The sequence below is a fragment of the Salvia splendens genome, chromosome 14 (genome assembly GCF_004379255.2).
Source record: "Salvia splendens isolate huo1 chromosome 14, SspV2, whole genome shotgun sequence".
Taxonomy (NCBI): Eukaryota; Viridiplantae; Streptophyta; class Magnoliopsida; order Lamiales; family Lamiaceae; genus Salvia; species Salvia splendens.
In genome coordinates this window covers 23,942,118-23,955,375 of record NC_056045.1, presented here as the reverse complement: position 1 = coordinate 23,955,375, position 13,258 = coordinate 23,942,118, and the positions used below count along the sequence as shown (strand labels likewise).

The 13,258-nt window shown below is 36.1% G+C and overlaps 2 protein-coding genes across 2 annotated transcripts; one reads left to right on the top strand and one right to left on the bottom strand.

The window, feature by feature from the left end:
- Positions 1–360: 360 nt before the first annotated feature.
- Positions 361–1,994, top strand: LOC121763913 (fructose-bisphosphate aldolase 3, cytoplasmic-like). The gene is made up of 3 exons (XM_042160005.1): positions 361–430; positions 601–828; positions 939–1,994. Exons 1-3 carry the CDS (start codon positions 403–405, stop codon positions 1,757–1,759), a joined length of 1,077 nt encoding a protein of 358 aa, XP_042015939.1. The 5' UTR covers positions 361–402; the 3' UTR covers positions 1,760–1,994.
- Positions 1,995–3,120: 1,126 nt separating this feature from the next.
- Positions 3,121–5,261, bottom strand: LOC121763691 (trihelix transcription factor PTL-like). Its single transcript, XM_042159748.1, has 2 exons — positions 4,757–5,261; positions 3,121–4,227 (listed from the first exon to the last, which is right to left on the bottom strand). Exons 1-2 carry the CDS (start codon positions 5,086–5,088, stop codon positions 3,369–3,371), a joined length of 1,191 nt encoding a protein of 396 aa, XP_042015682.1. The 5' UTR covers positions 5,089–5,261; the 3' UTR covers positions 3,121–3,368.
- Positions 5,262–13,258: the final 7,997 nt, after the last annotated feature.

Here is a 13,258-nt window from a genome sequence, read left to right as displayed (position 1 = left end):
AAATTTGGCTGCAAATATGCATATGCATCCACTATAATAGTAAATTATTTAAAAGCGACATGAAATCTATAAATACATTTTAAAAATTAATTACATCTTTACATGTCCTAAAAATTAATTGCATTCTCAAATGTCACTAATGTCTATAATATGCCTTTTTTAATCATTAGTTAATCCATTTAAAAATTAGAATAAATTTGGAAAATGGAGACCCAAGAAAAGTTTGCAAGAAGAACGAGTTTGTTGGAGGAGGAAACGTGAATAGCGGTTGAATGAAAAATATCGATGATCCTCTCTTTCTCAATATGTGTATATATAGATGTATGAACATCAAACTTCATCTCTCCTCTCTCACTAAATTCTCAATCTCTACGTTTTTCTTTTATATTGTTCTCCGTAATCATGTCTTGCTACAGGGGAAAATACGCTGGTATATACATCTTCTTTCTCTTTTTCTTTGCATTACTTTTTTAACTCGATCTATAATTTCTTGATCAAATTGTAGGGTTTAATTGATTGATAATATGAAAAATCATTAATGTGGTATTTAAATGGTTGTGTTCCTCGTTTGGGTCAAATTTATACACGTTTGACGTTCAGATGAACTGATCAAGAATGCTGCATATATTGGTACGCCGGGGAAGGGCATCCTCGCCGCCGACGAGTCCACCGGCACAATTGGGAAGCGCTTTGAAAGCATTAAAGTCGACAACAACGAGGAAAACCGGAGGGCTCTTCGCGAGCTCCTCTTCACCGCCCCCGGCGTTCTCCCCTTTCTCAGTGGAGTCATCCTCTTTGAGGAGACTTTGTATCAGAAAACTGCTGCCGGTACATTTTTTGAAAAAAAATGTTAATTATTAAATAAGTATATTGTTTTGAAAAAAATTATTTTTGGAGACATTTTTTTCTTTTTATACATGCTAATCACATTGAAATAGGCAAGCCCTTTGTGGACGTGATGAAGGAAGGGGGTGTCCTCCCTGGCATCAAGGTCGATAAGGGCACAGTGGAGCTCGCCGGCACAGACGGCGAGACCACCACCCAGGGCCTCGATGACATGGCGAAGCGGTGCCAGCAGTACTACACTGCTGGTGCCCGCTTCGCCAAGTGGCGGGCCGTCCTAAAGATTGGCCCCAACCTGCCATCCCAGCTGGCAATCAATGAGAACGCCAACGGACTGGCCCGCTACGCCATCATCTGCCAGGAGAACGGACTGGTCCCGATCGTGGAGCCCGAGATCCTGGTGGACGGGAGCCACGACATCGACCGGTGCGCGGACGTGACGGAGCGCGTGCTGGCCGCGTGCTACAAGGCACTGAACGACCACCACGTGCTCTTGGAGGGGACCCTCCTGAAGCCGAACATGGTCACCCCGGGTTCCGACGCTAAGAAGGTGGCGCCCGAGGTGATCGCTGAGTACACCGTCCGGGCGCTGCAGCGGACGATGCCGCCAGCGGTTCCGGCGGTGGTGTTCCTCTCCGGGGGGCAGAGCGAGGAGGAGGCGACGGTGAATCTGAACGCAATGAACAAGCTGAAGACGAAGAAGCCGTGGAGCCTGACGTTCTCGTACGGGCGGGCGCTGCAGCAGAGCACGCTCAAGGCGTGGGCTGGCAAGACTGAGAATGTCAAGAAGGCTCAGGAGAATTTCCATGGCCGCTGCAAGGCCAACTCCGAGGCCACGCTTGGGACTTACCAGGGCGGCGCCGCCGGCAGCGAGGGAGCCTCCGAGAGTCTCCATGTTAAGGATTACAAGTACTAGAGAATTCAGATGAAGAAGATTATTTCTCTACCTCCTTTTTTTTCCTGCTTAGTTTCTATTGTTTTTGTTGTTGTGTGTGTTTTTCTAAATTTTTGTTTGGGTTTCAATGTTTAGTTCTAATAAATTTAGGCAAATGTCATTAATTTTTTCCATTTACCTTTTGACATGTCTATTTAGTCATTTTTATAATGATTTGAAAATTTGTAATAGTAGTAGTACTATATTTGAATTAGTGTCCAAACTATTTGCTTTTATTTTAAATAAAGCAATACTTAAACAAACAATTTTGACAACCGAAACTAAGCTATTTTACAATTGTGACAATCAACGAAAGTAAAAATAACCTTCTAATCCCATACGTACTTCCTCTACATATTTTATTTCTATTTGACAGATTAATAATCTGGAGTCGTGCACACTTATTTACGAATTAACAAAATTCAAATGGTTTCTGCTATTTAATACTACTATTATTCTTCATTAAAGCTGTTGTTACAGCAGTAACTAGCAATTAGAGAATCTAATTTATTTTTCAGAAGAGAAGAATGAAAAAACCATCCAAATTGGGATTATGTGAATTGTGTGTTATTGGAAAGGTGTGGACAGAGATGTCAGTAAATAGTAAAATCAAAGAAACTGATTACGCAACATCAGTGTTTAATGTTTGAAGCTGTGATTCATCGGTAAGTACCATTCCATTACTTGTTACTCCAAATTAAGCATATCCATTCAAAGAAGAAAAGATTATTCACCCAACGACTAACTGACAACTTCACCATTTTGCCTTTCGTGTGCTCCTTCTCATCTTGTAACTTAGTATTTACTAACTCACAAACTGAGTTTTGTCTTATGTGAATCTAAGTCATTTTCAATTTTCACATCTCCAATTTTGGGACAAATCTCTTTAAAAGGGGTGCAACATAACGACTTTATGGGGAAGTTACTCATCCTAATACTACTATCGCCCAGCCCAGGTACGCTTAATTTCAATGTTCTAAGGAATGGAATTCCAACTTTTGTGGAGAGACAACTTAAAAGTATTCAAGTCCACCTCCTTTACCACTAGACTAGAGAGACGTGTTAGTCCAATTTTGATGTTTTACAAAAGAGAAAAGCAATTTCGAGAACATATATATATTAGATATGTGCAACACATTTATCATAAATAGTAACAGCAGATTATATTTTTTTAAGTTAGGATGTAGTACAAAAATGATATTGAGACTTTTAAGTAATTTGGATGAACTACCAATCAATATTTTATCAAGCTTCGTCTACTTATATTATGCGTAATAAAATTTTAACTCCAATTACTCACATAATGATACTTGAAATTGGATGAATATAAAATTACGCAGACATTAATTGTAATAAAATCTTAACTCCAATTACTCACATAATTCATGACAAATACGTTATTTGAGCATTACCATAGGGTAATTACAACTTAATTACAAGTCATAAAAGTACCTCCAACAAAGCTAATGGTACAACGAAACAACCAGCAGCAGCAGCAGCTCCATCAACTCACTTTGCATCTTCTTCCAGCAACATGAATCGACACATTCACACACACACAACCATCACAAATTCATTTCCTTGAGATGGATCATAATCTTTGATACGAATCTCCAATGAAGCACCTAAAGAGTCCATCATTTGCAGCAGCATCAGCACCATTCCCATGGTTGGAAATCGAATCATAAGCATTATTACCCTCCTTCTTCTTCTTGCTGCATTTGATGAGATAATCATTGATCACATGATCCCACTTCTCCCTACACATCAATCCTCCGGCAATCTCATCCAACGCCATCTCCTCCGCCGGTATCAGCCTCGTGACCTGGCTCTCCGGTGCTGCCAGTTTATTAAAGGCCTCCATGAGGGTGGCGTCGCGCGCCTCGATCCACGCCTTCTCCTTAGCCCACATCTTGTGCTCTCCGTCTATCCTGGCTGCGTCTTGCCGGCGCCACTGCTCCTCTCTGACGTGGCGCTCCTGCTCCTTCCCGTCGATCGCTCTCGCCATCTTCTCCATCCACGCCTCCTGCTTCTCCATCATGCTCCTCATCTGGGCCTCAATCGACGCCTCGATCTCCGCCTTCAGGCTCCTCCTCATCTTGCCCCTCCTCTTCTTCATCCTCGCCTCCTCCGCGTTCGAATCGGTGCACTGCGATGAGCTGGCGTCGCAGTCGCACGAGTCCGGGAGGCTGCTGTCGGAAATCTTCGATAACGGATAGGGTTCTTGATCGTTGTTGCTGCTTGGGAAATTGCAGTGAAAATGAGAAGCTGATGAGGAGTTGTTGTTGGTGCCGTAGAGGGCTTCGAGCTGTCGGAAGAATCTGTAGTGCTTGCCGTCTTGTCTGCCGGCTTTGCCTTCTTTGGTCTTCTTGTAATACTTGTATAGATTCTCGAACTTTTCTCTGCATTTCTTGCTACTCCTCTGATATCCATATTCTTGCGACATAATCCTGCAACCAAACAAAAATCATCTTTCTTCAAGGGAACCCTAGCTACCTTTCCCTTTCTTTTCTTTTCCCCTATCTGATTGTGTCATATGATAATGATGTTTGGAATTGGAATGCTTTCCACATATATCACCAATTTCAATACATCAAGATCTTTATTTAATTTTGTGGAATAAAATGAAGATTGTTTGCTAGAATAGTTGTTAATTTGTTGAAGCAGAAGGGGTGATGAATAGTTATGACCAAGACCAGACAATCTTGTGGTTGCGAGTTAATTATATAGGGAGTTCTAGTTTAATTACCTTATGAAAATCCGAAGTGATTTTAAGATGAATTTTACCTGGAATTGTATCAAAAAGTTGACCGGAAAGCTTAAAAAGAAAGAAGAAATTCGAGTATTAACTAACAAACCCTGCAAATGAAAATTCTGAGCAACAAACATTTTTTGAGGGTTTTGATTTTGAAGAAAATAGTACTAATTCCAGTTGAATCCAAGTAAAATTGAGAAATTAAATTGTTTTTCACAAGATACCTTGAGACCTCATCCCACAAGGGGGTTTTCTGATTGGCTTTCTTGAACTTAGGATCAAGCCTTGATCTGATCTCAAGAAGCGTCAGCGTTTCTTGCCTGGGCCACCGCCCTGCGCCGCCGCTGGCTATACCACCATCGAAGCTGATAAGAGCTGCGCCGCCCTCAGCTGAAGGTGCGATGCCACTGGAATCCGACTGCCGGAAGATGAGCATATCGTAGGGATAGGAGGAGCGATGGCAGGAGGGAAAATCCAGCGGCTGAGAGATGGCCGGAAAGTGAGGCCGGCCATCGATGAAGTGGCGCAGATCTCCCGTCCCGTATTGATCTTCCATTTTGAGACAAATCGAGAGAGAGAGAGAGAGAGAGAGAGAGAGAGAGAGAGAGGTGGTTAGCGGCAGACCCGGATCGTGTTGTTAAAATTGTTTTCAAGACAGTGGTCGTAGTACTTCACTATTTAGGGTTTGTATACAGTATAGGAGACGTATAAGATAGTCCAAGAAATAGGGGTTTGGTAATTGGTAATGTAGAGAGTGCATTAAATTAATAAGTTGAGTGGCACGAAAAGCCGTAACAAGCTGAAAATTGTGCACACACACCATATTAATTCCCCTTCTACACTTCACCTCTTTCTCTATCTCCATCTCCATCTCCCCACAGTAGCTACACTAGGCCACTATTTCTCTCACACATACTGACACACACCCAGAGGGTAGTGACCAAGGGTCTGTACTTGAAAGATAAACTCAATTCAATTGCATACAAACACTCACCAGAGTAGAGTGTTTGTGTGTGTGTTTATGTATGTGTAGACTGTAAAATATAGATACATACGTTGTCTCTTCCAAAATGAGGTGATTTTTGTCTGTAATCTGAGTGGCATCATCACTGAACAATTGTTATAGTCTCTTGAATGCCTTTAAATTTGCCACACCTGCTTATTCTTTTTGTTCTGACTTCCACTTTTAAATTTTAAATAACCTCAGTTTACTATTGCTTTTCTCTATTGGTAAATTTTGATTATATTCAAACGAGGCGCTCGAGGGTGAGAACCTCCATCTTCAACTCATATTAAATTATTTCTTTTTTCGTGCAGAATTTACTTGTGTGTCGACCTTGCCAAACTATATATGATGTTAAAAACAAGTTTAGATAAAAATTACTTCCTATATACACAAAAAAGGGAAGAAGATGAAGAACCACCTAAAATTTATGTCTATAAACCTTGTTCATCTTTACACTCAAAAAAAAAATCACCAATTTGTTTACGTGAATATAAGAATTTGCTGCTTTTTTAAGTTTAAAATCTCTGTCGAACTTGTACAACACAATTATATTACACTAAGAAGAGCAGTTTTAAGAAAATAATCGTACTATAAATATGGATTAAATCTAATTATTGAACATCTCGTGATTACATTAGCCTGCTTTTATACATCAGCTATTTTATTAAGAGGAGAAAACTTCTAAAAGTGTATTTTTTGGCATTGTAATATTTTACCACTATATACATATAGAAGAATATTTTTCAAAATCAATCTTATTTTATAACTACATTATAGAAAATATAGATACATTGCTTGTGGAGTGTGAATAAATTTTTATTACATTTAATTTTTCCAATTTTCACATCGATTTTAAAAATTTTATAGTAGTAATTACTAACATTCCATTTCCCCCCGAACGAAATCTAGCCAACATGTACTGTAAATAAAATGATTAGACTGATGAGACTTCTAAAAAGTTGAAGTTGAATATTTTTGAAATTTACAAATTCAGGTTTAACATCGTAACAGTGTGTTACTATTAGTAATAGCTAACCCTAATTAGATAAAAGTTTGCACTGAAAACACTATTAATTAAGAGAAGTATAAGATTAAGAGTTAATTACATGAATAGTATCCCACGTTCTGCTCATAGCGGGGGGCAGTAAGATTACCTTTTGATTGGATAATCAAAATTGATTCTTTGTTTTCTTAGCTGGACCTGGACGTCAATTATAAGTAATTAAGACCACATATTTATATACTACTACTATTAATATCATACTATTCAAGAACATGTAATTCAAAAAGATATAATTAAAGTCTCAAAAGGTAGTAAAATTTTGCCTTTTAAGTTGGCAAATTGTCATATCAGGGTAAGCTCTGTCCCTAGCTGGTTCTAAATACAATTACCAAATTGATTAAGAGCTTCTGCTAAATGATTAATCTGGATCTTCGTGGTGAAATGATGTTTTATTTTATTTTCTATTTATATCAATAATCCATATAATACTCGTTATGTATAGTACTCTTCTGATTAAGTAATTTTTCTAATTAGACAGTCTTAGGTCATCTTCAACCATTTACACCAAACTCAAACCTATTTTTCCAGTTCTGTCACATCAAACAGTAATTCTACTCCAACCATTTACACAAAACTCAAATCCAAAAGAATATTCCATATTCACCTATTTTTTTTTACTTTTTCAATCTTACCTACATATTTATTTAAATTACACATTAACCCCACAACACTTTATCAATAATTTATACTCCAAATTTCATATGTATTTAGTTTATTTACTTATATACATATTATATTTAGAGTACAATCTTACAAATTATACAAAATTTATATAAAATGAATTTTAACTAAATAGTTATATCGCCCAAAACCTAAAGGAGATCTCTAATTAATTCATTTATGCATACCTATATTTAGTTTATTTACTTAATTAGATACAATTAAAAATAGGAGTACTAAATTAAACCCCAAAATAACGTGAGACTTGCTCTTCTTCATCTCTCTTTTTCGTTTTTCTTTCTCTTCGTCGGCAAATTTCTTCCTTCACTGGTTCCGCCAAATTCTCCATAAATATGGTAACTCTCTTTGCTTTATTCGAAAATAGATGAACAAGAAAGGATTAAATTGCAATTTTCAGAAATTGGAAAAGTGAATTTGCGATCGCTACAGTGCTGCTCCATCTTTGGGGTAGCACTGTTCAAAAACGCAAAAAAGGGCGACTTGGGATGGGTTTTGGGGTATGATTGAAGGTGTTTTTCACTGCAAAATTGTATTTTGGGGTATTGTTGGAGATGCCCTTATAGCACGATCCAGCAGTATCAGTTCTCGTGAGGCAACAGATTGAGCTTAGAATTCATATTAATATAGACAAAATTATTAAGCAAGTTAAATAGTGCGGACAAGACAAACTTTTACATCCCCTTTTTGTCTTCGTCACATACCGTTTTTGAAAAACAATAAGATAAAATGCTAAGTAATTAATGGTGCTAATAATCAAAAGATAATAGTAGGAGTAGTATATTTGAAATTCCCTTCAGTATATTTTCAAGTTGAAGTTACTCTCCTCTTCTCATGAGAACTGCATGTACTACATATTGTCAGTTTATTTTATTGCGGATATATATATACATTCTTTAACATTAAAAATGGTAATTAAAAATTTAACAACTTTATTAGTTACTTCTAAATAATATTACCCATATTATTATTGGAAAATTGCATCTTAATACTAGAGCACTATTGATATTTTTAACTAAAACAATTGATATTTTTAACTAAAACACGTGATTAGACATTTTTATTAGTTTTGCTATAGACTATAGTTCCTATTTCATTATAATTATCTATAAGTTTGGACTTTGAGATGTGTTCGTTAAAAGATTAATAATACTAGTATTATATAGTTTGGGACATGTTTTGTTCAAAAGGTCAATACTCAATAGTATTTAATCCTAATAATTACGTATTGTTCACAAAATTTTGTAAAACGTTCAATGGTTCGGGCCGGGTACATGACTGTCATTTTTCCTATTTTCTAATTTTTGTATTAAAAAAATAAACCATATTGTTTTGTCCTTCTCAAGGTATATAAATTGTTCAGGTAGTCAATACACGTAAGAAAATGAAAACATGTTCGACATTGTGCTTAAGACCTTAAAACTATCACATTCACTATAGTTTTTAAGTATTTAATGTCAATTCTTAATTTCTTCTTTTGATTGGCAAATGAACATAAATTGTAAAAGCCACATCATGATGGATATGATGTTGTATCTCATCAGATCTTATGGATTATATTTTTTGTTCGTACATAGAATTTGATTTTGACAATTTTATTTTGTTATTTACCATTCTTCCTTTTATTCAATATTACTACAAATCAACTCTTTTAATGGTAATACTATATTTTAAATTATTTAATTAGTATTTGTTATTAGTGTGCCATTTATTCAACATGCATGCATGTCCAGTTCTTTTGTAAAATTTTCAGCCTGATTGGGTACCCAAAATAAAATAAATGTAGAGACAGGGCTAAGAACACTCAGTCCCAAAATAAAAAAAATCTAGTCCATTTGATCAAATTATAAAGCCCGACATCTTAAAAATAAGCATGCAGAAATTAAAATTGCTACAAGTCTCCTAAAAAAAAGTAAGCCGTCGGTTCCATTTACATTTTAATTTAAATACGGTTAAATATGAGAAAAATTCAAGCCGTCAATAGTGTAAACTAATAATCACAATTAAAATAAATGAATAAAACAAATTAATGATAGACAACGAAAAAAAATACTAAAACAAATTAAACTAATAATGCACGGCTTTTTTCTATAAAATAAATTATATTATATCTAGTACTCTCGGATTGACGTATCGACTCTAAAAATAAAACGGATTCACTCTAATCCCCTATATGTACACGAACTCGCGAATGAGAGAAGTTATATACTCGGAATATATAGATTAGGGTGTCCACTATAAGGTGGACACGCCCAATAGCCCCGCCCCAGTTTTTTGTCCATAGCCCCGGATTTTTGTCCATAGCCCCAAAATTCTATTTCCGCCACTATAGTGGACACCTCCAATAGCCCCCAAATTTTATAATCAATTTTCATTTTAAAAATAAAAAATTTTGCATGCGTCGACCGCCGCGCCGGAAGCTGCGGTCACTATGACCGCCGCGCCTATAGGCGCGCCTCACCCCCACCAGCCGCGTCCTCGCCCCGCACGCGGCGAAGCCGTTTCCGCCCCCCTCCCCCGTCCTCAGGCGCGGCGGCCACCCCAGCCACTATGACCGCCGCGCCTCCCGCCTCGCCCCACACCCCTCTTCGGCGACCGCCGAGCCGCTCCCATAGTGGACACCCTTATAGATCATGAAACACAATTTACCCTTATAGCAGGTACATGTTACTCTAGCTTCCTTCTTTTTTTTTATTACTTCAATTTTCTTTCCTATGAAAGATTTATTAGAGTTTGTATACTAGAAATCACATTTTGAGTGATTGAATACTGTAAAACTCTATATGATATTTTTCAAAGGAATGAAACAAATTATTTTTGTCATAATGTTGTTATGTTTTACATTTAATGGAGGTTTATTGCATATTTAAATGTATAAGCAACATAACAAAGTCTAAGTCTTTGTTTTAGTAGACCGGTTGTGGGCGTCGTCCACTTTAAGGTAACACGGTCAGTTCTAAACAAAGAAAAAGAAGAATTTCACAACCTAGATAGGCCTATACTACCTATCGTGAAAGGTTGCAATACCAGTCCGCATATTTCTAAGCCTTACTGAAATAAGATGACATTGGTGTGGTATAGCACTGAATTAGATCTAACGGCAAGACGAGTCTTTATGTTATCTACTGAAAGACGAGGTCTTGATAATTAATTTCTTAATCAATGTACGTTAGCATTGAGCATACGGTATTGATTATGCACTACTTTGACTTACCAAAAGGTGCGGGTTTTTCGCAACCCAAGAATCCTGATATATTGGGTAGTGGTGATTAATATCTAGCGGTGCTAGGATTGCTATTATATTGAATCGTGCGCAAGGTGAGTCTCGTTTGATAACATCCACAAAAGGAGCTCGAAACAAGGTTTCATTATTCAGAACCTAGTTAGTTGGAGTTTGATTACTCTATGAATAATAAATAAGCGTTTCTTGCTAAGTCCACTCTTGGAGTTAATAATATGTTAATTAATTAAGTCCATAGCAGACATTAATTAATTAATTGATGTTTCTATCTTAAGCACGGGAAATAAATGACAAACAAATGGAAACCCGGAATACTTGTAATTTCGGATTTGGATGGGCAGTGCAATATTACTTCTGTAGTGGCTGCTCGTAATATTCCAATATAAGCTTATATTAAATTGTGGGTTCAATTTAATTAGTAAGAAGCTAATTGGGAGAGGTCATATCCAAATTCTTCCATAGATCTCTGACTGTGCCCAATATGTGACTTATTATAAATAGGAGAATAAATGAGACATAAAATACACATTATTTTCCATCACAATTTTCGTCCCCCTCTCTGTCTTGAAGAGGGACGATTTTTGCTCTCCTCCGTGAGCAGTTTCCGTCTTCTTTATTTGAGTCATAGTATTCTGGTGAGATCAGCCCACATTGATATCAGATTACAGTCCAGGAACCAGTCAGAAGATCCGTGGTTTAGTACTCAAGATCTTCACATGGAGAAGAAGCGAGCCATCTTCGATTCTTCAGTGAATCAACGAGGTAAATTGGCTAACTCCGCAGCAAGCATGTTTTAGGGATTATTTGTGCTAAAGCATGTTTAAATTCAAGTTATGAGCATGATACATGTGAAAATTACGCGAATAGAATTTGTCGAAATAATCTGCTAAATAGATCAGAATTTTATGTGATCTGTTAGAACGCACGCTTCCGCTGCCAACCCCAACAAGATGGACCACACCGATAACTGACCTAGCTATCTATAGAGCCATTGAGAAATTCAATGAATTTATTCACCTGAAAACTAAAATAAAATATATATTAGCCTTATATACTCATTTAGTAGCAAGTTTTAAATATAAGTATATTTAATTTACTATTGTGATCAACTACACCCACTTTTTTTTATTTTATTTTCGTTTTTTATAAATGGGAACGGATGGTAGCTAGTAAAATAGGATAGGAAACGATTAATTTTAGGTGTTAATTAACGACCCATTGGCTAATCTACAAAATTTTGTGGGTAAAATAAATCACGAGATATGCCATAGGAGTATTCACCAGAAGATTGTCTAAAGAGTAAATAATTGCCAATGCAACTGGATATACATGCAACCATATGAACTTTTATGTTTGAGGGACCTTAATTATTTTTATTGAATAATTGGTGGAGATGGTCAAGAGAGTAAGAATAGAGCTTTTGGTAATATTAGGATACAAAATACTTGTCGGGCGTAATATAATTAGAAATAAAGAGAAGAATGAATACACGGAAACAAATTGCGAATTGGAAAGTATAAAAATTTAAAACAAAAACCGTAAAAACTACCGATCAAGTTGAGGAAGATCTCTTTCTGCAAGATAAATTATATTCCGGTAGTGCTCTCGGTTCTGGCGTGTCATCTTTAAAGATAAAATAACTTTGTCTCATATGTAGCATGCAACACCGCAAACAATACGAGCTTCGGCGAATTGTAAGAGTTGGGAACCTAACTTCAAAATGTAGTGGATTCAGAGAGCTTTAGTATGCTTTAAGTTAAGCAAAAATGTTAGAATGCATGGAATGAATATCCTATTTATAGACAAAGTCTCCTGCAATGTTGCATTGAACCACAATTAGCTTTAGTATTGATATAAGATTAACACCATCCATTTATTAATCTTATGAATACATAAGAAATTAAATATATCCCATCCATTTTTCAATATTGCAATGGCTATGTTTTAAAAAGGGATATTGGTCTCTAAAATCATGAACTTTGGTCAAATTTTGGTATTTCCTATGAACTTTGAAATTGGTCTCAAAAATCACAAACTTTACAATTTGTTTGTTATTTCCCATGGCATGTCAATCACCATAACCAACCAACTTCCGTGCATATTTTATTCTACTCGACACAACTAAATTAACGTGATTTTCTACGTAGCATTTTATCATATTTGTCACAAACTTAAAAAGTAATCTAAAATATCATAAACATTTTACGGTTACCCACGTATAATAAGATGTTTTCCGAAAATATCTTATTTGGACTGACATGAGAAATAACAAACAAAATGTTAAGTTTGTGATTTTTGAGACCAATTTCAAAGTTCATGGGAAATACCAAAATTTGACCAAGTTCATGGTTTTAGGGACCAATATCCCTTTTAAAAATCCAAGTGTAAGTTTAAGATTTTTTAATTGATTGTACACAATGATGAAAATTATCGTGTATATTGTATTTGTAAAAGAAAATGTACAATACATTTTTATAAACTATATGCATTTGAAAATGAATAAACTTCGTGGAGACTGCAACTCTTCAAATTTAATATGTGCGGACTGTGGAATACCCTTTTTTATTACTATGGCGACCGGGCCAAATTATATTTAATTCTTATATTTAGTTAGTTAATTTTATACTCCGTACAAATTAATGATGTCTTATCGTTATTCTCATGGAAGTGAATTGCCATTCGAACACAACTTAATCATGATACTTAAGAAAATAGTCTGAATTTATCTTTTTGATAAG

What these genes read in the sequence shown, in the direction of transcription:
- LOC121763913 (XM_042160005.1), top strand. Translation starts at nt 403, where the DNA reads ATGTCTTGCTACAGGGGAAAATACGCTG. An exon ending in CTACAGGGGAAAATACGCTG is followed by an intron (nt 431 to 600) that starts GTATATACATCT and finishes TTTGACGTTCAG; the next exon opens with ATGAACTGATCAAGAATGCT. An exon ending in GTATCAGAAAACTGCTGCCG is followed by an intron (nt 829 to 938) that starts GTACATTTTTTG and finishes ACATTGAAATAG; the next exon opens with GCAAGCCCTTTGTGGACGTG.
- LOC121763691 (XM_042159748.1), bottom strand. Translation starts at nt 5,088, where the DNA reads ATGGAAGATCAATACGGGACGGGAGATCTGCGCCACTTCATCGATGGC. An exon ending in TTGTGGGATGAGGTCTCAAG is followed by an intron (nt 4,228 to 4,756) that starts GTATCTTGTGAA and finishes GTTTGGTTGCAG; the next exon opens with GATTATGTCGCAAGAATATG.